Below are 26,835 nucleotides of genomic sequence, written 5' to 3' on the forward strand. Positions count from 1 at the left end.
GCCTGCGGGGGCACGGCGGGCCGGCTGCGCCGCCGGCTCCTGCGGCTCGGCGTAGGGGCGAGGCGGGCGCGGAGCTGCCGCGGTTCCCCCCCCCCCCGCTGAAGGGCAGGCGGCGGCGACCCGCCATGGAGAAGGCAGCGGCCGCGGAGCTCCGGCAGGGCGCGCTGGTGCCGCTCACCGCCATCTGCCTGGGTGAGTGAGTGCCGGGGCGGGGGGCGCGGGCACCTGCGGCGGGGCTGCCGGGCCCCCTCGGCGCCACGGGAAGTTACCGGGAGGCGGTGGGGGGACAGGACACACACACCAAGCGGGCACGGCGGGTCCCCTTCCCGGCCCCCCCCCCCCCCCCCCCCGCCGCTCCGCTTTTTAACGGGGCGGGGGGCGGCGCGGCCGCGGGTCCCTCGGGGCGCCCGCCCGGGTCGCCGTGCCCGGCCGCTCCCCGGCGGCGGCGAGGCCGGGCGGAGTTCTGCCCGGTCCCTGCGGAAAACAGCGTTTTGCCCTTGGCTTTGCAACCGCTACGGTAACCCCGCATAGCGTTTCGGGGAAGGAAAAAAAAAAAAAAAAAAAAAAAAAGTTTAGACATCATCGGTGTCTTCTCCAGACTTTTAACTCTTGTGGGGCGCGATGCGGGCAGCGGCTGACGGGGCGGTTACGAAACTGCCCGCGGGGCCGCCTCGCCTGCCCGGCGCTCCGCCGCGTTTCTCGCCTGCCTGTCACATCTCTGAGTGACAGGGTGGAAAAACATTTCCCCCTGCCCCCCCCCCCCCCCCCCCCTTTTCTCTGCCATATTCCACTCTCCTCCCTCCCTTCTGCTTGAAGCAATTGCTCTCCACTCTGCTTCGCAGCAGGTGTTAAGTTATGGCAAGTGATGAAGCGCATTACTGGTTTCCAGGCTGTCAGCCCTTTCTGTCGGGGAAGATGTTTTTTGTTAGGGAGAAGCGTTGACGCCTGTGACTAGAACGAGCGAGTGAAAGGCCCCGCGTGTTTCACAGGGGCACGTAGAAATTGGGAGTTATTAAAGCTGACTGCTCTGTTCCTGCGTGCTGCCAAAAGATTCTGGTGGGGCGGCGTTGTCAGAAGCGCTGTGTGCGGCTGAGCGGGGCCGGCGCTGCTCTGGGCTCAGCTGACGGTTGTTTGGTAAACTGTCACAGCTCCTAGAACTAGCATGGGCTAAAACCACAGCTGTTTGCTAATAAAGTGGATTAGAGTTCATTCTTAATAATCCTAAATGACAGTTCGTGTTCATTACAGAAATGATCAGGAATTGGTATCTGTGGCCAGACTGCTTGTTCTATTTTTGTAAAAGTTTTTTTTTTTAACATCGCTGCTTGCCTAGAAAAATGTAGGAAGTTGAAGTTTAAAAGCTGCTCTGGTTACTTCAAATGTATCTATTTTAATTAACGGAAGTGCAGTGTAAAAAGCTATCTAAACTAAAAAACAGTTTGAACATCCGTTCTAGCTAGTACAACTTTTTTTTTTTTTTTTTTTTTTTTTTTTTTTTAGAGGCTTAAAGGGATGTCAGAGATGTGCACAGCATGAGGATAATGTCTGCTGCACTGTTTATTTAAAGTTAGAGAAAGATACAAGTTTCCACCATGTCTGAATTTCTTGGGCTTTTTTTTTTTTTTTTTTTTGTGGTCTGGTCAGATCTTTGTTAAAGCTTTTGTTATTTAACAGAAATAGCAAGGTGGTTATTAAAACGACTAATAAGATAATAAAAGATTATGTAAACTCCAGAGTTTAAGTGAGGACACTTATTGTATTTAGCTTGGGTAATGCCAGGTTGAAAATTTAGTAGATTTCTGCTTTCTATGACTTCTAGAATTTCACTGTCTGGCTCTTCTTTTCAGCTGGAATGTTTTATTCCTATTCCTTGCACAACTGGCAGTAGTGGAAGTTGAGAAACATAAGAGGTGGGAAGCTTGTAAGGTATTCTGCTTCAGTGAACCCCTAAGAATATAATGCTGCTGCTTTAACTATTTTTTGTATTTTACTTCCTTCTTGTTTGTCTTTTCTTTTTGTCCTCATTTTTGGTTCTTGCTTCTTGCCATTCTTTTCTTTTACTTTTGTTTTCCCGTAGGCTGTGTGTGCTGTTTGGTGTCTGTCTGTATCAATGCACTGCCATTGACCATTGCTGTATGTGACCTTATCTGTAAACCGCTGCTCCAAAGGCTGGCACTGGGTTTGTTGCAACTGTTCTTTCATGAGGCCATTTTGTTTCTCATTCTTGAGAAATTCTGGAGGACATAGAAAGTTATCGAATAGGAAGTAATCAAAACAGGGAGGCTGATGTCTCTCCTTCTGGCTGTGGGAAAAGCCTGGTAGCTGTCATTTGGTTCGGAGGTGCCAAGATGTAAATTTTCCTTTTGATCCAAATAACTGCTTCCCCAGCTGAAAACCTCACCCTGAGAATTATTTAGCAATCCAAATGAATGGCACAGTAAGTTTCCTACACGGAGTTCAAGCCAACTGAACCACTTCAGTTTTTTCTGGCCTTCCCATAATGCTGCCCAACAGTTAAGAAAAAGAACGTCTAGAAAACTTTCTGATATACCCCTAGTCTCTCACCTGTTTTTATTTTGACAAGATGTTGGTTTGATAAGAGACAAGAAAACCAGCAGGGAATATCTGTTCTTTCTTTTGGGCCTCTGACACTTTTGAGAGCTGAATGCTTCGGAAAATGTTGGTTTACAGCGCTCTTGTGGCCTGATTTGACGGTCTTGAGTGAGACCAAGAGTGAGGAAGACAAATACTGGAAACGTAAGCTTCTTCAGTCGCTGAGGAAAAGTACCTGATGTGAAAGTTAGACTTTAAAGAATTGTTCTTGACTGCTGACTTCTTAGTGTGAGTTTGAAAATGAGAGCAAAGAGCTTCCAAGAGCAGCCAGTAAGGTGTTCTGCATTTGCAGAGGTAAAAGAACGTTTTTGGGGGTTGTCTTTCTTAGGTATCTACCAGGTCTGGCGTGCAAAGTTGCCTATAACTGTCCTTCTGGTAGCAAGTTAGGGCTGTCTGCTTAACAGTCCTCAGAAGAGAGTAACGTGGCTCTGAGTCGGTGAATTCCACTCTATGACACCCCTTGGCTTCACACTACTTATTTTCATTTAAGGGGCATAGGGGCCTCTCAGCTGTGCGAGGGAACCCCTGCTTGGGAGCTCATTTTCTGTTATGGCCATTGGGAAAATTCAGGTAGGAAGTGTGAAGAAAGATTGTAGAAAGGTGGTACGGATCCAGACATTTCCATGCAATGCATCTTCAAACGCTCCTTTCAGTTGTGGTGATAATAGTTATGCAGAGTATATTAATGTACTTTCTTTGGAGCAAACCAAAATATTCTAATTTTCTTGAAATTAAATTTGTGACTTAATCACTGGTTAATTTCTTCTCAGTCTTTATGGCTATATTACTATGGTTACAAGAATAGCGGTGCTTTAGTGCTGTGTGAGAAAATGTTGTGTTGCCGTTATTGCTGTGATCCAAGGTTTGTCACAAAGGGACGTGCTGCTCTGTCACAGGGCGAGAGTTAACGGAGCCGAGCTGTTTCCTGGTACAGGATGGTAATGTTGCTCCTAGGTGCGCTCACTGACCTATTGGAACGAGCTAGCGCTGTGAAACAAAGGAAATAATTACATGGCATGTTGTTATATAACAAATGTTACTGTACATTAATTATGTAATAAAATCAGTGCTGTTAAGGTCATTTGAACATTGTGTTAATGCTTATTAACAGAAATCTGCAGCTCAGGCCTGTTTCTTCTCAAGCCCCAGCATACATACCCTGCCGTTTAGTTGCACTCCTTCCCTTGAGTGTCACTAAAAGCTCAGGCCTGCAGCCCCTTGGAAGGAGCTGGAGCCGCTGCCCTTGCCCTGGTGGCAGTACCCTGGAGTCCCCTGCGACTGTGACACCAGTTCTGGTTTGCAGGGCCTGGCCTCAGCCTGAGGTCCATAGCAGGCTCTGCACCTGCCGAAATTGGTGTCTGCATTTAGCCCTTGGAGCTCTGGCTTCAGGAAGGACAGTCCAACTTGTGGACATCCAGACCTAAGTGAGGGGAGGACTGCTGTAGGCACCCGGGCTGCTGCAATTCGGTGATAGTTCAGATCCACCACAAACCGATAAACCGTGACTGGGCTCAAACTGGCAAGCTAAGGGATAATTTTTAGCTTTTCTGTTTCCACCCCTTTAGTGCTAGGTACTTTTTTCCTCTTGTGCTGGTTTAAGTTAAACCAGAAGGTGGTCAGCTCATTGTTTTGGGATGTGTTTGGACAGTGTCTAAGACAATGGGGGCCCACGCTACATGCTACTCTGAGACATAAATAGTGTTAATTGTCAGCAGCTTCCCAAGTGACTGTTGGGAACAGGGACAGTTTTTCTTCCTCTCCTCTCCTATTGTTCATTTTTTAATGATTTTTTTTACTAAATGCTTGCCAACAGATAGACTATAAAAAGATTTAGGACTTAACACATGCAAAATAAAGCCAAAGTGAGTGCTTGGGCTGGGAGGTTGTAAATTAAGTTTTGGTAACCTTTTCAACCTTTCTAATTCATTTAAACATTTGTCATTTTATTAATAGGCTGTCTTTGTAGATTATAGAATACTGCTAAAATGAGAACAGTTAGTGAAATATGCTGTAATTGTTAGAGAAGTGCCTTGAAGAATGTATGGGGAATCTAATATGGAAGTACATGTTAATGGTCACCTCTGGAGCAACAATGACACAGGAGAAATTTTAGTTGGCAATAACTGCTCTTACCAGATCACTCTAATGGTGTACTGTGAGAGGAGACTTCTGAGAAAGTGAAGAGTATTTGGAGGCTAATTTGTAAGTCAGACGTGTGTTGCAAGCACTGCCTCATCCTGTTTTGATTTCACCAGTGGACCTTCTTGAAAATTTCATTGCCTTTGATTAGTCAAGGTAATCATGTTAGCCGTAGTAGTTTATTTTCAAGGTGACATTTACCTGAGAGGAACAAACTTTGCTTTATTCAGAGAAGATGTATTTAAAGATAATAATCTCATTAGTTGTTCTCCAGCATTTAAGCAGGTAAAGTGACTAGCTGTGATGATGAATGGTTTAGTGTTATTGCTCTTCTGTCTTCCCCAATTAACAAAAATCCTACAGAAAACAACTTAGAATTGATTAGTAGTGTTTTCTTTCAGTAGAATATTTGACAGATACTAAACTAACATTGTCTGTTGACTTTTTTATTGCTACAGTGAAGGATAATAGTTGATTACGTGACTTGCCTGTGTAGATAAGCAAAGTTCTTGCTGTAAGACTGCAGTGTGTTTATATTAACACCCCAGCAAATGCCTAGAAATGGTTAACTACTGACTGACACCTTGTGCCACTGGAACCTGTATCAACATCATTTTTTTTGTCTTTACTCAGTGAATCTCTTCCTGACTGGGAAAATAGAAAGCGCTGTTACCTCATTAGGTAAGATGTACTTTTCTTATTTGCATTTACTGTTCTTTCGAGTTGTTACTCTTTCGTCCTTACAGCAAGAGATCTTTTAACAAAACAGGATGACATTTGAGCGAGAGTAACAATGATGTTTTAGGAAGTTTAGGACTTCTAAGTCGTTCTGGGTTTATAGACTCCATCAGTGTCACTGTGCTAGGAAAGAATTGCAAGCTTGAGGCTAAAGGTCATGGTACATGCTGATATGTTGAGGGCAAAACTCTATGTTTAGGAAATGTGCCTGGGCATAACAAGCCGGGGACAGTGTCCCATTCCCAGGGGAGCTAAAACAAGAATGTTAAAAATGACTCATGAATGTCAAAGTGGAAATTCAACCAGAATCGCAGCACTTAGTGTAATTTCCTTCTCTGTACCAGTACTGTGACTTACTGACATTATGGGAACATTGAAGTCGGGGTCCTCTTAGTGGTAAGGGCCCCCTTGTGCCTGTCAGTCCACAGTCATGTCAGTAGGCATACTTTATGCCCAAAGAGGTTGCAACTTAAAACTGAAAAACCAAATAAGGGAAACATGAGGAAAGGAAATGGGAAAAAGTGAAAACAATTCTAAGGCAGTGGGTTGATTAATGTGGGAGCTTGAGCATTCAAGTCAACATGGGGGTTTGAGAGAAGGTTTAAATCAGGAAAAAGGTAGTAATTTTGTGATTAGGTAACTTCCTTAAATTTAGCTTGGGGGAAGTGTGGATGAACCATATAGGACATGTTGTTTGCAACACAGTATTTCCATTGTTTTACTGGAAAAAAAGTCCAGAATGTCATCTGTGTCCTAGTCTGTTCTGCCTGGGTGGTTCTTTTCATGGAGTTTGATATCCGTTTGCTGTATGGTATATGAGTTTACAAAATGTAACTTGAGTAATTACGACTGGTGATACTGCCTCAGCCAAAAGTATATAATGCTTCATCCAGTTGCCTCTGCTGCTTTCTAATGCTGTTCTTTTGCTAGAAACAGAGAGTTGTAACATTTGGCTGTTATTCTTTCAAGTATGCTGAAAATCTCAGAGTACTGTACCCTTCATGTTTTTTTGTCTTGATAAAGTTTTGAGTTACTTTGTCTCCTGACAGCGTAACTGGAGCAGGGGAGAAAAATGATCATAGAAAGTCTTTGTGACAGTGTGATCTGTGTGTTGCTTCTCTTACCTGTGCAATGGAGGGTAACAGGTTAGGATAGTGCAGTCATAAGGCAGATGATGTTCTGTAGGAGCCCTGATAAAGGTTGGGAGGAATGCTTGCTGTCCTAAACACGTCCTGACAAAGCAGCTTGTTACAGTGTTGATCTCCACGATAAGTACAGTGTGGTTTCTTTTCAGAAAGCTGGTAATAGCAGAAATAATGAGTTCTGGAGAGTGCAGGTCGAGTCACTGTCTCGACTGTATTGTACAATGACTTTAAGCCAGAAAAGCTTCTACTGCTGACAGGGAGCAGACCTCCCCCGAAGCCCCTTTTCCCCAGGCTTGCAGTGAGCCAGTTCAGCCTGTTGATCCAGCGGAGTGCGAGCTCAGATTTTGTCAGATCAGCGAGTTGAACCCTTGGGCTGTGCCTTTGCTGGTTCTGATCTTGGGGGCAGAAGCAGCCTGCTGGAGACTGGATAAAATGAAAGGGAGCCTTAAATCCTTCTCTCTTCACAGGTGTAAAGGATCTGCATTAAGCAGTGTGTGCAAGCCCTGCTTCAGGGAGCATTTGGAGAATTTGGGGAGAGTTTCCCTCTGACCTGAGATAGCCACTGAGGAAGTGTATGTTGCCAAGTGTTAGGTTTTGAGAGAAGGTTCCATGTGGCAGGGGCAAACCACCCTTCATCCTGGAGCAGATGGTTGGGATGTGTCTGTTGGGCTGGGGCAGACCCAGGAGCATTGCAGAGGAGTGTGAAACTGCAGGATTTATTTTCTACTGGGATTGTCTGAAAATTTATTCCTGCACAGTTTAGTGCCCCCAGCACTGTCCTCTGGTGGAGCTTGATGTCTGTTCTGTTATAGTTGCTTTTGCAAAAATAGGAGTAATATTATTCATGTCAAGTTTTGGAAACTTTCTTGGAAGTATTTGTGGCATATTTAACTGGCAGGGCTATTCTACGGCTGTTTACAGTAGAAGAAATCCATTTGATTATTACAGAAAGAGCCTCGTTAAGATTTATGCCTGCTTGACAGAAACTCTCTGAACTCAAACCTCTTCTGGCATTTAAGTTCTTTTTTAATCTATGAAAGATTAATTATTGTCTGTCTTCAGAATTTATCTTTTTTAAAAGCACCGTTTCAGTAAGATTTTTGGTGGGCTGGTTTGCCAATCCAGGAATTGATATTCTCTTATGTTTCTTTAGTAATCCTAAATGTGGAAGATGTAAGACATTCAGGGCTTGTAGTAAATAGACTTTTCACTTTTCTGCTGGGTTTGTGCAGAAAGGCTGCAGAAAAAGAGTTATAAGACAATTGTTGAAAAAATGTTGACACTGCTCTTCTCTTGTGTTGTTGCTGGTGATAAGGCCTTGGGAATCCAGGACTGTACCTTTCTATTTAGAGACTTCCCTTTCCTTTAGATGTTTTGGCAATTTGAAAAGGCTTTTATTTATTTTCCTTAAGAAATCACACTGTCTTGCTGAAGCCCACCTTAATAGCACAGTACTTATACATGTATGTAATTCTGTGAACTTCACATCCAGGAACTGAGGAGGGAAGTGAGGCCCCTTTATTGTCACTGAAACCCCAACAGTACGAAAGTGTGCCCTTGTGTGGTTTTTCTGTTTTGTTGCCAGCACTGAAGGGTTTATTTAGCACAGACTTTTATTTCAAAATTTATGTAGGGGCAAGAACAGCTGCTGGAACCAGTGATCGGATACTTCACCTTGTCTGCCACACAGCAGTCAGGGCACAAGGGGTAAAGAGGCAGGTGATGGTTAGGCAGGAGATCCAGTGATACGCTGCAAATACCATAGTAATTAGCATTGATGGGAACTGAAAGGTGTCAGAAGCCTAAGGCAATTAAGTGAGGTTTGGGTAAACACAATAGTAGTTTTGGGGGGTGGATGGGTGTGTGTCCCCAGTGTGCTTCATTAGGTTTAGGGGAATGTGGACATATCCTTAAAATAGTGTAATTATATTTTGGCAATATGAATTCAGATGAGTGGTCCATTTGAATCGGAAGCCTTTGTAAGAGCAAAGCACTTGGCCTTTTAATTTTGATACGGCAAGTCTGAAATGCTTGTTGTGTGTCAAAGGGGTAAAGCCATGGGAAAGTATTGAGCAACAATGACCATTGCCAGACGAACTTCCCAAAATGGCATATGGTGTCAGTGAGGCCCTTACCTTGCTTATGTCCTTAGATTTTTCACAGCTACAGTTCTTCTGTTAAAATGGGAGGTATTTTTCTTTTGTTTACTCTTATTTCTATGTCCCACATTTGTAGCAGATGTGCAGTGATAATAAGAAAAAGCATTTCTCACTGAGAACCTGTCTGTCATGTTACATCAAATCCACTGCTTACAAATTAGGAAACTATACATTATTGCAAAAGAAAAAAATGCTAGTGATGTTACTTCAAAAAAAGCTGGCATTCTTCAAATAACTACTGCTCAGAATCTTTGTAAATACTTCCTAAAACCGAGAAACAAGTATTTGGGAGAATAATAGCTCTGCTTAACGACACTGAGGAGTGATGAGTGGAAGTGCTGGTGTGGAATCACCAGCATGTCAGTGGGACTTCCTTAGAATCGAAACTAGAATAAGCTTTGTGTAATTATGGTTCTGTTCTAATGCATATACTATGAATAAGGGATATTAATCCAGAACAGTATTTGGAACAAAGGGAACAGAAATACTTGAGGAGCTGTTGCTGGAAGTCTCTGGATAGCGCTGTCTGGTGTATTTGCTCTTTCTGCTTTGTGCGTTCTGTTTCCTTTCCATTGAGAAGTTTTAATAATCTGGCAGTTAGGAAATGCAGTCTTTCCAGCTCCTTTTATGTGGCTGCTACCTCGAGGTCCTCTTAAGCTACTATCATAGGTTGATGCAGTAACAAGTGCGTGGAGGAGCACATTTGAAGACCTAAACAGACTGAGAACTAGAGTTGAAAAGTCCTGTGGATCTTACATTTGCATCTGCCTCTCAGTGTTTTGTCAGCATCTAGCATGGAGCTTCTCTGGTTTTAGAAATGTGATAACAAAAATATTACTGGTTTTGGTAACTGCTTTACTGCAAAATATTTGTTTGGAAAATAGATGTTTTAATGTATTTATATATTCCGTATGCTTTTGTGGCCTTTGAAACTAGTAGGTATTATATGCATATGTTTCAGTGGAATGCCCTGCTTGGAGAGAAAAGTAATGGTTTTTAATATGTTTTGCCTCCGGTAAGTTACCTCATGCTTTTTATATTCCCATGGCTTGCACTTCAAAAGTGTTTACTGTGAACAAACCGAATAGTACCAGGCACAGAGTTACTGGTGGGGGGATACTGCAGCCTGGCCCCAGCCCCAGCCGGGAGCTCTGCAGGCAGCCCAGCCATCTGACTCGATGGCAGCCAGGCAGCTTTGCCGGCACTTCTTCACCCTGTCCCTCCCGTGCAGCTAAAAATGATCCAGGATGTGAATTGAAATGATGCATTTATGTGGCTGAATTTCAAGCAATACTGTGATTGATAATATGGTATGTTTGGACGTGTATGCATATGAGGAAGCTTGAGGTATAGGCGACTTTTTTTCCTTGTCGCCTTTTTCAGCTATGAGAAAGTAAGCTTCTGTCAAAAATTGGAATATTTAGCTGCAATCCACAAGACATGATCTAGATAGTATTTTGTTTTAAAAATAGTTTAAAAAATATTTTTGGAGAATGTTCAGAATAGCTATTGCATTATCCAGAATTTCCCCTCTCATAGTCTGCTGAGAGTGTATTTTCTCATCAGAACAGCTTTCCCACTTGTCCTTGGAACATTTCACTTTCATATTTGGATTGCTTAATTACAAATTATAAGTATGTGATGTAGCCTTAATTGGCCTGCTGTTTTTCATAGGAAGATCTGTAAGTGCTTTGAAAATACTGAGCTTTATTTAGCCCTGTTTGCCCCTTTCCCTGTGTGGAAAATTTCTCCTATCTATGGGAGTTCAGAAGGAATTTAGAGTACTTAGTAACGTTCAGTGAAAACATTTGACATTGGAGTCCAGTTTACTTTTTTTGGGGGGGGGGGATTTTTTTTTAACCATTACAAACTCTTCAGGTCTGTCATATGGTTAGGAGAGTAAACAATGTGTCCAGGAGCATGTTACAACAAAAGAAGCTTCTAGATACTTTACACTGAATATGGATCTCCTTCAGTTGCTGGGTGATGTACCCGGGCTTTGGGAAACTGATAAGAAGGAATTCTGTACTGCGTGCTCTTGGCAGATCCATGCAGAAATATTGATTGTAGCCTTTGGTAGATTCATACGAGGTTATTGATTGATCCTGCATTGAAATGCAGGTAATGCTTACCTACACTCAGAGCGGGTGTCTTAATTAAAAACCAAGGCAGGGAAGAAAGCAGTTAAGGGATAAAACTGTTGACTCTCATTTGTCTGCAATCCTCAGGAATTGATGAAAGCTCTTGTAGCTAATGTGAATTGTTGATTAGATAAAACATTAACAATAATATTTTTTTTTCCCCCTTATTAACAGCTGCTTGCAGTGGAGAACCGAAAGAGCACACAGAGAGACGGGGAGTCATCTATAGTCCTTCTTGGCCATTGAACTATCCTTCAGCTGTAAACTGCAGCTGGTACATTAAAGGAGATCATGGAGACATGATAACAATTAGGTATGGTTTGATATTCCCTGGAGATAAAGGATTGCTTTGCTGAAATGAAGCAAAATGCGAGTTTTTATCTGATATACCAGTATGAGGCTGTTTGTCAGAGCTACTGATGGTTGAAGGAAGCTGAAGTTGATTACACTGGATCATGATTGCAGTTTGGGCACGTATCATTTTAGAAATGTTCCACCTTGTCTTGTTTCTGTAGGCTACTTCTGACATCCATTGTTATACACATGAGTCACTTGTGAAGATAAATATATTAAACAACTACAATACCTGTGTGAGATTTCATCTGCCTTTGATAGATGAGGAGGTGGGAAACATTGATATATTTATTCACATTAAATAGCCCCCCTTTTCTTCATTGCTTATAAAATAGGACTAGGTGAAGTCTATAAAACCTGGAACAGCCTCAGTGGGATATGTAAAATTCTTAGGGCAAAAATAGCTTTTTCTGTAATATCTTGAAATGGTGCTATGTTTAATTGACAGTTGAAGATAATCATTGCTTATTGTTACTTGTTAACCAAGACACATGCTTTTCGGCTTAATATTTATTTCCAATAGAATTAAATAATAGTTAGCATTTGTGGCACAATTTCCACTCATTCTATAAAAATACTATTCAGAAAAGACTAGAATATATTACAAATGGTTTGTCAAGAATGCTTAGGCTATAATATCAGCATATTGTGAATGTGTTTAATTTCTCTGGGCTAATCATAGTATCCTTCTCAAACGAAGAATTTCTTGTTTAGAAAAAGAAAAAAAAAACAAACCTAGGAAAGGGGTTTTTGTTTGGTTTTTAGTACTGTTGTATTTGACACCATCTGCTCATTCTTTGCTCAGCTGCTTAAAAGGACTGCAAACCTCTTCAACTGCAGATGCTCAGCAATTAAAAACAAATCTGCCACAGATGGAATAATAGGAGGGCTCCACCATCCGTAGTTCAAAATACAAACTACTCATCAAAAGTAAGGAAGTAGATACCTGCCAGCATTTGAGAGCCATAAATAGAAACACGCTTTTAAACCCCATTAAACTGTATTGGACTTGGGAAATTTGTTTCAAAGCAGAGATTGTTGGAAACTCAGAGGAAGCATACAAATGAGACACAGGACTTGGCTCTGGAGAATAGTACTGCAATTAATGCTATGAAAACATCTCAGAGCTCCCAGTTAGAATTAGGATTCTCTTCTGCAAGTGTGAGTGTAACAGAGGCTAAGGAAATAAAGAAAAGTAGGATGAGGAAACTGATAATGACGTGTGGATAGAGTTTAGATGTGTGCATAGCAGTATGATTTGAAAGATTTCTTCTCAGTGGGTTTGTTTTCTATCACTGCCATATCCTGCCCTCCTGTGCACATGCAAACAATGGGAGCTATGTGTTTACATCCTAGGGAGTAGTGTTGTGGTGTTACATTTCAGACTATAAATGTACTTGGAATGACTCATTCCAGTGTATAAAATGCAAAATGTTACAGCATCAGAGGATTTCTTTAGAAGGTTGTAGCCCTCGTAATACAAAGGACGTGAAAGAAGCAGCTAGGCTAGGCCTGGGCTGCATAATACAGGCAAACTGGGAAAGAGGGTTCAAATACAAACATTTTTACCTCTTAACAGTTGGATATACTTCTTGTCCTAACAGTGTGCTGATAAGGGGATAAAAGAGTAGCTTTTTAAATTTTCCTAGGAAAATCAAACACAGTTCTTGTGATAACGTCTGGGTTTTGAAAGGTTTTAAAAAAACCCACCTCCTTTGTGTTATGTTACGCTGAATGCATTTCCTTTGATCTTGAATTCTCATTGACAGTAAGACAGCAATATTATATAAATATCATGTTTGAGATACAGCAGGAGTCATTAAGGGATAGAATTGCAATTGAAAGTAGTTTTGATTTCTAAAACATTTGCAGCCGGTGGTCATTTTTTATAAACGTATTATTCAGCAGCTTTCAGTAGAACAGTGCCTAGATCTACATGTGGATGTAAGATGCTGCCTCCTGTGGGCATGCCCTTTGGAAGCTCTGTCTTAATATGTACCTTTCATGTGTGTGTATTGATTTTCTTCATATCCTCACGTTTCCATGCTTATTGTTTTGCTTTATAGTTTACTTTTTAGAAATCCCTGGGGGAGACTTTGCAGGGGCAGGACACATGTTCTTTGTGCTTATACTCTCTGTTAATTATGCACATTTCAATGCTTTCTTCCAAGTTTGTGTGTCTGAGGCAATGGAGCTGTTGAGACCTGGGAACAAGAGTGTAAATCCTGTTTTTTTTCAGGTCTGTGTTGTGTCACTTTAGATTCAGGTAATCAGTTGGTTATTGTTTTGGAAACTATTTGATTTTCCCTCCCATTTTCTCTATTTTTATGCCTGCTTTCACAGAGGGCTACATAAAAGTCCTTTAAGATCAGATAAAGATCTCAGATGCAGTAAATGCCTTTGTGCCATCCTTTACAGGCTTTATATGTGTATGTTTCCTTATATCTGAGAAAAAGATCAAAATCATTTTTGATTAGCAGTTGATGTCACCTGATGGTTGTAACTAACCTGATGCGGGCAGAGTGTAAATAAATTGCTTTTAATTATAAGAATTTGTGGGACTGAGAGTGAAATGTTCTTCATGTTCAGAATTCAGTAAGAGTATTGAAAAGTGATCTACTTAGTTGTCCACTCAAGCTGTCTCTTATTGAGGCGGGGGGGGGGGGGGTGGGGTGGGTGGGGTGGGATCAGATCACCTTCACTGGCTTTCACTTCAGTGATTCATGTCTTTGACTTTGAAAAAAGCAATTTTCAGATACCATCTGAGTTTCAATTTCTGAGTAAAACAGAGGCCTGTTCATGTAAAGGCTTGCTGGTCTGTAATTGTATGAAGAATTAAAGGGACTGCTTCATAGTCTATTTAGCAAACTCATGGTGTTTCAGAACTTGACATTAATTGGAAAAAAACTCATAATAGCCATTTATTTCATTCAGTTGCATGTGCTCAGTTTTTGAAAACACAGCCCCTGTGTCTCTTGCCTAAGGTTACACAGTTAGCTGGTGCTTGGGAGCTGGGAGCAGACTAGAGCTTTCCTGACTTCCAGATCCTTGTGCTTCAGTGGTTAAGCAGAAGTTTTTAATGAGCCAATTAAGTCATCAGTTGTTCACAGTCTGCACTTGCTGTGAGAGGTTGGCAAATAGAAGTAACTTTTCTTGCTTAATTGGCTGGTCTGTTTTATTTTGGGACTGTGCTCTACTGATTTACCCATAATATTTATTCTCCAATTTTTTTTTAATGAGTTTAGAGGGCCAAATTGGACATTTATTTATTTTATTTATTTACTAATTACTTTCATTCAAATTTTATATCTGCTGGGCTTCTAACAGTTTACCCTTTTTTTGTTTGTTTTCCTGATCATCCCATGTTTGTCCTTTCCCAGTTAGGAATGCTTTTTTTTTTTTTTTTTTTCTTTTGTCTGTAGTTGCTCGTGCTTAAATTACTACGAGAATTATAGGGAATTCCCTACATTATTTATGGAAGTGCTTTTTTTTTTTTTTTTTCTAGCTGCTACTGCTCTTTTCCGTGCAGATGGCAAAAAGCTTAGCTCTGCTAAGCATTAGTTTTGCAGGTAGCAGTTTTTCGTATTTTCTGTGTAAATGAGTATGATAAGCTGGTTTAATGAAGTTCCTTCCAGCAACATAAAAGTACTTGACAGTTAATAGGAAAATATTGTAGGCTACTGTTGCAAGAGACACGAAGATGATCAGGGGCTGGAGCTGCTCCCCTGTGAGGCCAGGCTGAGAAAGTTGGGGGGGTTCTGCCTGGAGAAGAGAAGGCTTTGGGGAGACGTTATAGCAGCCTCCCTGTGCTTAAAGGGGATACAGGGAAGGTGGGGAGGGACTCTTTAACAGGGGGTGTAGGGATAGGATGAGGGGTGATGGTTTTAAACTGGAAGAGGGTGGATTTAGATTGGATATAAGGAAGAAATTCTTTCCTGTGAGGATGGTGAGGCACTGGCCCAGGGTGCCCAGAGCAGCTGTGGCTGCCCCCTCCCTGGAAGGGTTCAAGGCCAGGTTGGACGGGGCTGGGAGCACCCTGGGCTGGGGGAAGGGGGCCCTGCCCGTGGCTGGGGGCGGGGGGGGGGGGGGGAAGGGGGGGGTTGGAACTAGGTGATCTTTGAGGGTCTCTTCCAACCCAAACCATTCTATGATTTTATGAGTTTTTAAAGGAATTGGCTGTGGAAGAGGCATTCCAAAAGCAAGATAACTGGAGTTAGTGCTTTTGAATAGCATCTTTCAGAAGAAACAACCTGCAAAATTTGATCTGAAAATTTGGATCTTTTACACCAGTTTCCTCCTTTACACCTGTATTGTGTTGCAGATCACAGGTAACAGTGGGAACAGCCTAAGGGACAAAGCATTTTAAAGGATGTTCTGTGTGTTAGTGATGTGTTCTGTACTTTGTTATTATTGCAGTTCTAAGGGCTTGAAATACCAGCGGTTGACTCCTGCAGTATTGTGCCTGAACCTTCTTCATCTCCCAGCCCACTGAACTAGGGCTGTCTGCTCTGGGCATGGAGAGGAAAAAAAGCCTGGAGGAAAGCTGGGTTCTTCTTCCCTTTATCACTGAGCACTGAGATGCCAGAGCAGAGGAGTGTTGCATATAAGTGAAGCTTGTGAGTGAAGGAGGGTGCTTGCATCCCAAGAAGCAGCTGCAGTGCAGTGGGGAAGGCTGTAGATAAAGGGTGCAAGGGCTGGACGTTAATTCCTTTTCATCCTGTAGTGCCCATTCATACACTTTCTTGATCATTAAAAAGTTTTTTGCAGAACACCAGGGACAGAGATATTCTTTAGTTTACCTTCCCATGGCTAAATACTTAAACCTTTTCATTCTGATTGCACAGTTGTCCAAAACTTCCTTACAAAATATGCTGGTTTCAGAAGCTTGATTAGGTTGCTTATAGTAAAGAATTAGATGCGGTGGATCTATTTCTTCCCAGCTGGTAAGACACATAGGGCATGGTGGGAGAAAAAGTTAGAAAAGAGGAAGGACATATTTCTGGGTGGATTGTCCTTGCCTGCATATATGTTGTTCCACATCGCTTAATTTTCATTTTAACTTAACACTTTCAGTGCTCTCTTACATCTCATTCTCTTGCTGATATTTGTTTTTTCTGGAGAGTTATTAAGCCTGTGTGTTTGGCAGAACCTGCAGGGGTGTGTGTAGGGTGGGTCTCCTGCTTAAATGAATTGGCTAATTTATGTAGTTGCTGTTCTTTCCCTTTCACCTTCAAATGGCAAGATCTGGCAGGCATTGACAGCCTTTTGTAAATACACAGTGATATCAGAAAATTATCTTTCCATTTATCTTTTTCAAAGAATTTCTCTTTTATGTTTGTGAAAAGTCCTTTGTGGAAGGAGGTCTGTATTTCATAGCAGCTTTTCAGCCTTTCTGAAACTTCTGTCTAGGTATTTGCTTGGAGTACGCACAGACTTCTACCAAGTTAATCTTATGTAGCTGAGATGTATGAAAGAGGACCAAAATTTATTTTTAAGTGTCATGGATAATGTGCCCTTTCCTAATGAGTGTGCTTCTCTGTGCAGTGCTACTGTCATTGCAGATTACTGAATGCAAATGTAATCTGTTTCATCAGACTGAGCAAATACCCTGTATGGATCCTGAGCTACAGGTTGGGAAGCATTATCTGTTTGTGTTCAGTATTCTGCAAACAACTGGGGCACCTCTTTGCACTAGGTAAACTACTACTGAATAATCACTGGGCTTGGGTCAGCGGAAAGGCTGGAGGTTTGACTGTAAAAGGTTACAGGCTTGTTTGCATTTGCATTCCCAGAAAGGGAGTATTGTAGTCTTTGAATAAAAAAAATAATAGTGATAGACTTTAGGTTCCATTTCCACCCCTTGCAGTCCTCTTCTCTTCTTGCCTTCTCCATGCTTATCTTGAAGAGTTGAGTTTTGTGTCTTGTATTTATCCCTGTAGGGTTCTTTTTGCTACTCCCTATTGTTCTTTTTCCAAGACAGTAGTCTCTCCTCTCATTCCATAGTTACATAGCTTTTAAGGTTTGAAAAGACTTTTGAAATGAATCTACCTTCTCTATAATGTATTTTGGAATTTTGCATTTACTCATATGTGTATTTTAAGAAGCAGTTTTCCTTAAGGACTCTGAGTAAAAGACGAATCATCTTTTCAGCTTTTGGAGCTATTTGGCATGCTGTTTATGCCTGTGAGATGGGTGCTTTTCTGAATTGGGGGAATTTGAGTGCTCTGTTTATATGTACTCAAGATACCATAGGTGTTTCATTATCTTTGAATATGATCTCTTTGTCAGCACTGCTCGGTGCATAATGTCAACTGTTACTGTCTGTTTTTTCTGTTTGGCTTTGTTCCAGATCTGTGTCCTCTTTGTAACTTGATGTTTTCTTTTGTTACTAACAGTTTTAAGAACTTTGATTTAGAAGACTCTCAGAAGTGTTCTGTAGACTGGTTAATGATTGGCCCCTCTTCCAAGAGGGAGGAGTACAAAGTGTGTGGATCTTCGATACCTCCGTCTTTCATCTCTGCAAGGGACCATGTTTGGATATTTTTTCACTCGGATGCATCAAGCTCAGGACAGGCTCAGGGATTTCGCCTTTCTTACATTAGAGGTAAAACCTTACAGTTTTGTTGGTTTCACTTGTATACTTTCTCTAGCAAAACTTGAAGCCAGTAGTATTTTTTGTTGACGGGAGACTTGGGCCAGTCTTGATGGCTGTAAGGTGTTAGCCTGGTAACACCGATACTATTTCCACTTGGCTTTTTAACAGTGTTGCTGAAGTGTACTGGCCTGAGTGATTGACTTGTGACGTGGGGTAGTAGACATCAAAAGGTGACATCAGATGGTTCTGAAAGTTTTGATACTGACTTTTTTTCTCCTTGCCCTCTTTCACAGGAAAGGTAGGTCAGGCTGTATGCCAGTCAGATGAATTGCGTTGTGCAAATGGAAAGTGTATTCCCAGTACTTGGAAGTGTAATTCCATGGATGAGTGTGGTGATAACTCGGATGAGAGAAACTGCACTGTCCCTCCAACAGAGCCTCCGTCCAGCATCTGTCCCTCAGGAATGTTCCAATGCAGTGCAGCACGCTCCACCAAGTGCTTGATGAATGAGCTGAGATGTAATTCAGTTAAGGACTGCAGTGATGGTTCGGATGAAGATAATTGTCCTGATCTTTCCTGTGGCAAAAGATTGAGTAATTTTTATGGATCTTTTGCTTCCCCAGACTTATTCCGTGCTGATCACAGCAGATCAGACCTTCGTTGCACGTGGTACGTGGACACACAAGATAATCGACATGTTCTATTGCAGCTTGACTTGCAGTTAGGCTACAATGACTACGTAAAGGTGTATGATGGCATTGGAGAGAGAGGTGATAAATTAATGCAGACATTTTCATACCACAACAATAGGCATTCAGTGAGCGTGGAGTCATCAAAGGGTCAGCTCACTGTCTCGTATCATGCCCGCTCCAAGAGCACTGGCCATGGCTTCAATGCAACCTATCAGGTGAAAGGCTATTGTCTTCCTTGGGAACACCCTTGTGGAAGCGATGAGGAGTGTTTCACAGATAAGCAGCATTGTGATGGGTGGTGGCACTGTCCAAATGGCAAGGATGAGGAGAACTGTCCCGCTTGCCAGAAGAATGAATACCCGTGTGAAGGAAACAGTGGGCTTTGTTACTCAATACTTGACCGCTGTAATAACCAAAAGAACTGTCCCGATGGCTCGGATGAAAAAAACTGCTTTACTTGCCAGCCAGGAAACTTCCATTGTGGTACAAATCTGTGCATCTTTGAGACTTGGCGTTGCGACGGCCAAGAAGACTGCCAGGATGGAAGTGATGAACATAACTGCCTGGTGATCGTTCCCAGGAAGGTCATCACAGCTGCTCTGATCGGGAGTCTTGTGTGTGGCTTGCTGCTGGTAATAGCCCTGGGTTGTGCATTTAAATTATATTCTCTGAGGACCAGGGAATACAGGTAAGCATCTTGCTTTTATGTTCCTTTAGCTGCGGTGCTTTCTTCCTTTTTGCTCAAAGAAAAAAAAGTCAGTTGCTAACCAGAGAATTTGCAAAATACTGTGAAATCAATCCAAGGAATTTGATGACAATTAAATAGCAGTCACTGCGTTAGGTTTAGAGAAGAGTATTTATGATTTCCAGAAGTAATGAGGGGAATGTCAGCTCTTCTGTGATTTATGGGAAATACACATTTATTGTGCAGTCTGAGAGAACCTGTATCTAACTTAAATCAAAACTGTTTTCAGCAGTTTCTTCTCCCACCTCCTCCTCCTGCAACAAACCCCTTGCACTGCCAAAAGCTGAATGCCGAACTGTTACAGTGAAGTCTTTGCTGAATCTGAACTGAATAACTCTCCCCCGCCCCTCCCAAATACTGTAGTTCTCAGTTCTACTAAAAGCATTGTCCTGCAGCGGTGTGGCCTGTTCTGAGCAAGAGTTTTTTACTTCCACTGTTGCCACCGGCGTGAGCTCTGCCCCTTTGCCCTGGTCCTATATGCCTTGCTGTATGGATAGTGTGCGTGTGTGTTTCCATGTCTGTGTGTGTGCAAGTGTGGCTCTGCCCTTTGGGAGAGGGACTTTCTGAAGCCTGTCTCTTGTCATATGCGCCAGCTCTGTGCCACACTGCTGACACAGTTAGTGTTTTCAGCACAGTGTGCTTTATATTCTCTCGTGATCAAATCTGCATGATTAAGGAGCTGGAAACCAGCCGCCGTGCTATGTCGAGAACCTCGGTGCCTTGGTTCTGGCAGGGCAGCCAAAGCTCTGCAGCTGCAAGCTGCCCCTGTTGTGTGATTGTTTCCAGTTCTTAACGTTGTATTTTCCAAAAATAACCTTTGGACCCTTGCTGAACAAGTTGCTGCTGTTACTGGCGTAAGCTAGCCTATTGAAAAAATTCAGTTGCTACAGAGTCCAACCTGGGACCACACTGAAGAGTTTGCTGATTTGATTCATTGATGCTTATACCCTATACTCTTACTCCTTTTGTTTATTTTAGCATCCTGAGCCTAGCTGAAGGTCTGTGGGTTTGATGATAGCATGAAGCCTTCTGCAGTGCTTTTATACAGTAATGTGAGGGAGGCAGGACAAAGTGACTGTTATTTTTCTTAACATGTTTTCCCTCTGGTTCTATTTCCAGAGCATTTGAGACCCAGATGACACGACTGGAGGCAGAGTTTGTGCGGCGGGAAGCTCCACCTTCCTACGGGCAGCTGATTGCACAAGGACTTATCCCCCCAGTTGAAGACTTCCCTGTGTACAATGCATCACAAGTATGGAGACACAAATGCCAAGGAACTTAGCAGCAGCCAAACTACTATAAATGAGATAGAATCAATCTGGAACTGTGTTCTTTCAGTGGCTGTGCTAATTATATGGAAGTCATATAAAAATGTGTATGTTTTACTTGGAGCTGAAGAACCACAGTTACACATCTTTGTGCTGTGGGTAATTTTGAACGCATTAAATGTATTTGCTTAGGGAACAGCAGTGAGAAAAGCACATGCTGTTTTGCTGTACATCAAGATAGACTGGACAGAGACAGAGATAAAGGTCAGAAAGAAAATAGAAAGAAGGCTTTTCAAGCTGAAACTGTAAAGGTGCCTGAAGTGATAAGAAAGTAAGGTTTCTAGCAGTATTTTTTGGAAATTCTGTGATTATTTTTCACTTACATTACGCTGGGAAGCCATTAAATCATTCTTCTAGTTCATCGCTGAGTTCTCAGAAATCTCCTGTGCCCTGTCAGAAGTATCCAACAGTGATACAGTTCCTAGTGTGATAAAGCACTTGTAGTTTGTTACTTGAGTGGAGAAGCAGTTTTCCTTGGCCTTTCTTCTCTGCTGTTGTCAACAGCTTTTGAGGATCCTCTGCTATTGCAGATAATAGAGGACTCAGTGGTCTGCAGTCTGGTTCTTTAGTGGTGATGTGATTGCATGAGTGGAGGAGCATCTTCCCGCGCAGACAAGTAGAACTTAAACTCAGAAACACTCTAAGTGAGAGTCTTTTGGTACAGGCAGAGCTGTCTTTGATATTCTTAAAGAGTTCATTAGAAAATACGCATTTAGCGAGGATGTGTAGGGATCAAGTCTGAGAATTCTGGTAAGGTGGAGATACTAGTGGAAAGAACAGGGTTTAGGAGAAGTCTTTTAAATATGTGTGAAATCATGGTTTGTTACATCTGTGTTACAGGCTTCTGTGCTGCAGAACATCCGAACAGCCATGAGGAGGCAGATGAGACGACACTCATCAAGACGGAGCTCATCTCGGCGGCGCTTGGGTAGGCTCTGGAACAGACTCTTCCACAGACCTCGGGTGAGAGGACAGATCCCGCTCCTGACACCTGCCCGCACTTCACAGACTACACTGGGTGATGGAATCATCAACCGTGCTGATGGGACTATTCGGAGTCCTCCACCTTCCCCTGAAGGACCCAGTTTAGAGGCAAATGCCCATGGCCAAGCCAGGGGCCTACAAGAAGCTGGATGTAGCAACTTGCAGCCAGAAACTGAAATCACAGAGCCATCGCCTTCAACTGTCTTACCGAATACTTGCACAGCAGCACACGCAGAGCCTGAGGCTGGACACGCTGATAAATCTTTAGGTGCTGAGACCTCTGGCAGTGAGCTTAAGCAGTCCAGTAAAGTGGATTCAGGAAAGGCTTTCAGAGATCCTTTGTCTGAAAGTGTTACAGAAACAATCCATGGAGGGTCAGCATCCAGGAGGACTGTCCCAGAGGACAGTAGTTTAAGTAGAAGTCATCCGCTGAGTGAAGAGCCATGTAGGTTACCCTTAAAAAAGTGGGAGTCTGCTTATCCAGACAGCCCTATGCATGTTCATATCCAAGTGGATGGACAAAACCGGTGTTGCCCTAACTCATACCGGGAGGAGCCTTTGGGTATTCATGCGGCTTGCTGCCATTCTGTGGAAGTGCCAATGTTAGAGTCCTCTACTCCCCTCTCTGAAATCAATACCAGTGATGATGAATCTTTACTTGTTTGCTAATAAAAATTTTTGGTTTGGCCCTGTAAATTTTGTAACTTCATTGTTTATATGACAGTGCACTTTGATGATAGGTGGTATGTCTGTGCTCTCAGCTTTGTCTCTTAAAACCAGTGTGCTTTAATCCCGCAGGGAGTACAGTACAGGTCTAAATGGGACAAGCTTTTTGTCTTTGTTGCTATTCCTGAAACTCCAGTGGGGCAGAAGTAGGCCAGTATGCGATGTCAGGGGCTAGGAGAGCAAGAATGTGTCACTGCAGTTTGGAGGCATCTCTATCCTCTAGTATTTCTTCTGTGCGTTTATTCACTCTGATTTCAGGGAATTAGTTTTTTTTTGTTTGTCAAGTGGTCTTACTGAAACTAGAGAGAACTCTGTTGGAACCTGGGGCAGTCACCAGTCTTTGTAACTATGAGTACTAAACTAGATATAACGTCTTTTTAGACATCATCATTTATTTAAAATTTAATAATTTTAATTACAAATACTTAGAAGGAAATAAAATCCCTTGTACCTTCATCTTTATAGAAATTGCTTGCTCCTTTTGCACCCTTCAGAAATGTTTTGATGGCCATATGTACCTTGAAGCATCCACTAAAACCAAAGTTTCTGTATAGAATACCCAGAATGATACCAGGTGTCTTATCTGCTACAGCTTTGTAGTAAGAGATTAGCAGTGTTCAGTACAGGTAGAGCACATTGAGCCCCAGTTGCAGCAATATTTTTTTTTATGTTGTCATGTTATATCCTCTTCATAGTGATGTTGTGAAGGTTGAAGAATTATTTGCTTTGTCCCTACCCTCTTTTTCCCTGCTCCTCCCATCTGTTTTCAGGGACTTGTATGATTATACCACTTTGGGTGTGCCCTGAAGGATACTGAGGCTTCACAGCTCCCCTTGGCTGCAGTAGGAAGCACTGAGCACTTGGTAACTGTCAGGATCAGACTTCTATTTTATTTTGAAATAAAATCTGCTTCACAAGTGTGCTTGTAAATCTGCTACATAGGTGCAGATGTATAAATCAGGTTTTTTATTTTTAGAGGATGCTATTTTGTTTGCTTTTTTCTTTTAAGAACTGAAATAGATCAGTGCCATTTTCAAAGCTGACACTGTGTGGATTGTGCAACACTTAAATGTAAACTGGTGCCTTTTTGGTGTAATTAAAAGCGAGCAAGTTATTTACCTGGAAGAAGGGTGACGTTGCTTAACCAGGAGTGACTCAGTGCAGAATGACAGAACGTTACTGTGTGATAGTGTGGCCCTGTTGTGACGGTTGGGGCGTTGGCCGGGCTCCCCCACGCTCTAACAAGAGCTCTGCTTCAGTTATCCAGTGACGCAGTGACAAACTAAAATGCTTTATATAGGAGTTAACAAGGAAGTTGATGCTGCTGCTCTGTAAATACCCGAGTGCTCTGAACCCTGTTTATTGCTGTAGGAGTTCAAGTTGCCTAAAGTTATTAACTAAACTGGTAAAATTGAGATGGACTTTGGCATCTGTGGACCTGGGTTCTGCTGTCCACAGCACCCTCCTGGCTGTAAAGGCAAACAGGCTTTTGCAGTGAACAGTTAAATTTACATCAAAGTGTCAAAGATATTTTTATTTTTCCTTTAAATGGGCTGTATTTTGCCTTGGATCTTTTACTAGGACTCCCTTTCGGAGTGCCTTAAAAAGAACAAGGAATAGGACTTTGGCTTGAACAAAATGTAACATGGAAGAATTAAATTGGAAGTGATTTTTTTTATTCCTCTTCAGTTACAAATTGGTCTCATGCTGTACTTTCCAGAGGCAGAAGACTCAAACTCCTTAAGGGCATTAATAGCAAGAAGGGCTTGTGGCAAAATACATAACAAGTAAGAGCTGTAATCACACAAAATGAATACTGCTCACTCATTTTTTCCAAGTGCTTTTGTGATCAAAATTCATTTCATCAAAGGAAAATGTAGTTTCAAAAGAGATCTTGCTTTCATAGCATTTGTAAACATTTTAGGTACATTCCACCTTTGCAAGGCCATGTACTGTAGTCATTACACTGCCAGGGTTGTTTGCATCTAAGGCTACAGGTTTTAGTCTCTTTTTTTTTTTTTTTTTGTCTAAAGGTAATTTTAAATACATAGAATTGTATGTGTAAAGTAGTTAATTATAATTGGGAGGAAGATTAAATTTCAAGGTTAATATTGTGCAGGTATGAAGGACCTTAGAAATAAATGTATATTTAATTCTGTTGTAGAAATGTATTTCTATAATGAAAGAATGTTGATCATACTATGCCTTAAACTATCACTGCTGTAAGGCTCTTGAAGTTGAAATATGTACTTCAGAATACTGCTGTATTTTGGGAACAACCCTGAACAGCTAACACTGTATTTTATTTTAAGATGTGTAACTTCACATAATTTCTTACATATATCATACGTATTTTGTGTACTGATCGACTTGGTAATTCAGTGGAAATTTCATTGAGAAGGTTTTATTTTTAGAAACTTAAAAAATTCCAGGTTAATGAAAATTCGATGCTTGAAGTGTACAGAAATTATCACAGCCCTCGCTACTGGAATTTATAACCTTGCACCAATGCGAGATACAAGCCTGGTGCTCTTTGTAAGCACCTAACTTTTGTATTCTGCAGGGCAGTATTATCTCCTGGCTCCCCTAGCTCATTCCTTGGAGGGAAGAGTCACAGATTTACTGTTAATTTTGCAGAAGAAATCTTTATGTCTGTGCTGTGAGTGCAAACAAGTACGTTGCAGTGTCTTGGAATGTCAATACCTGAAGAAACCACAAAGTCTGCCTTAGTGTATGTCTGCCTTTCCTCCAGCTCTTGTAAGCATTAAGCAGTCAATCAGCCATCCTCAAAGACACTGTTCTGTTTCATCTAAGCTGCCTCCTTGTATTCGGAACTTCTTAAAATGAAAAAAAATAAAAAAAGCGAAAAACTGCTACTATGCCAGACAGGACAGATCTCTTTGTTATATTTATTTGCTTAGTGGAAAACATCATGCTTTAATGACTATACAACCTAAAGTTAATCAGCTAATAAACTTGTTTAAATTTTTGGTTTTTTTAATAATGCTTTTCTGCACTTTTTAGAGATTTTTGTAGACAGTAGAGAAACTTTATTTTAGATAGCTTTTTTGTCTTTTGTTTTAAATATACAGAACTCCCATGTCTAAGCATCCAAAAAAACCCTCCCTCCAAAAAAATCTGAATTGAGAAGAGTACCTACACTGGTTTAGGAAGAATGGAAGCTCATAGGCAGCATTAAGGGAAGTGTTGACCCCCTTATGTTTTCTCTTCCTGCTATTAAAACATGGTGAATATTTCTGTTTGAAATTCTGGCACCTTCTAGCTTGTGTGTGACTTTGTAACATCCCTTAAATGTACTTGTTTTATTTTTCTGTTCTCTGCTTTTTTGTTTTTGTTTGTTTGTTTGTTTTTTTAATTAATTTACATGTTGTATATATTCATTTAGAGATAACATTTTACTGTAACGTATGTACAGGTATATGGTTCAGGTATGGCATCATGGTTGCCAGTGTCTGCTGGTTCCTGGACAATGATACTAAGCAAGTAAGATGCTGGGCATCATCATACTTTGCTCTTGCTTTGGATTTCTTAATTTTTAATAAAATTTCATGTGCCCGGAGACTGTGGGTTTCTGACTGTCACTCCAACACCATAGATCAAGGGTGCCTAAATTGTACTCCTACAGCCCATGTTTGACTGACTTTGTGTATGCCAACCTATGGCTCAGTGTGTTGACATGAATATGAACAGTGGGGGTTTTTTGGTTTGGCATTTTGTTTGGGTGGTTTTGGGGTGTTTTGTTTGGGTTGTTTGTTTTTTTTTTTTAATCTATTTTTATTTACCTACTTTTTCTGGTAGCTGAAGCTGTGGAGGTGCATCACTTTTTTAGATAGTACATGTGAAATCTTTCCACTGGCAATTCACTGTTGTATACAACTGCCTTTAAAATGCATGTATGTATATGCCCTCAATAACAAAAAAGAAGCCCTGAAGTGTATGACTCTTTAGGTGGTTAAAAAAAATAATGATTTCTTGAAGTACAGCCTTTCATTCCCATTGCTGAGGGCAATGCTTGTTTTGGTGATGCTTCCCCTTCCCATTCTGTGCATTGGAGGGTACTGCAGGCTCTATCCTGCCATTTTTCAGTAGAAGGTAGAGATCAAGTTATTTTATGTTGACAGAGATTTACTTTACAGACTTGGAAATCTTTATCTGTATTGAAGAGAAGTGGACAGGCTTTGGTCATCCAGGTTTATCCGAAGCCAGGAAGGGTGGGAGGGCGCAGCTTGATGCAGAGGGATGGTATCTGCTAACCTAGTAGAAAGAGTGTTTGCTTCACTTTGTCATGAAGGGCTGATTCGGCTGCGATGGTAGTGGCACAAGCAGTAATACTACAAACCATATCCTGGTATAAGTGAGGCCAAAATGAATATAGCCCATAAGACGGAAATGGAGTAATAAATGATACCTGTGCACTTGCAGCAGTTTGTAGACAGCCTATCCAGCATAATAGAT

At 41.6% G+C, this 26,835-nt stretch overlaps 1 protein-coding gene across 4 annotated transcripts; it reads left to right on the plus strand.

Annotated features, from left to right (window-relative positions):
* On the plus strand, positions 1–25,939 carry LRP3 (LDL receptor related protein 3). 4 transcript variants are annotated; one of them, XM_042797542.1, is made up of 8 exons: positions 105–192; positions 1,848–1,926; positions 5,386–5,433; positions 11,110–11,248; positions 17,685–17,893; positions 18,178–19,264; positions 20,441–20,573; positions 21,490–25,939. In XM_042797542.1, the coding sequence occupies exons 4-8, from the start codon at positions 11,235–11,237 to the stop codon at positions 22,300–22,302; spliced, it is 2,256 nt and encodes a 751-aa protein (XP_042653476.1). In that variant the 5' UTR covers positions 105–192; positions 1,848–1,926; positions 5,386–5,433; positions 11,110–11,234; the 3' UTR covers positions 22,303–25,939. The 4 variants fall into 4 exon arrangements, with proteins under 4 accessions (XP_042653475.1, XP_042653476.1, XP_042653477.1 ...); XM_042797543.1 differs by having other exon boundaries at positions 1,848–1,910; XM_042797541.1 differs by lacking the exon at positions 1,848–1,926 and having other exon boundaries at positions 1–192.
* Positions 25,940–26,835: the final 896 nt, after the last annotated feature.

This window comes from Tyto alba, unplaced genomic scaffold (assembly GCF_018691265.1).
Source record: "Tyto alba isolate M040663 unplaced genomic scaffold, T.alba_DEE_v4.0 Super-Scaffold_26, whole genome shotgun sequence".
Lineage (NCBI taxonomy): Eukaryota > Metazoa > Chordata > Aves > Strigiformes > Tytonidae > Tyto > Tyto alba.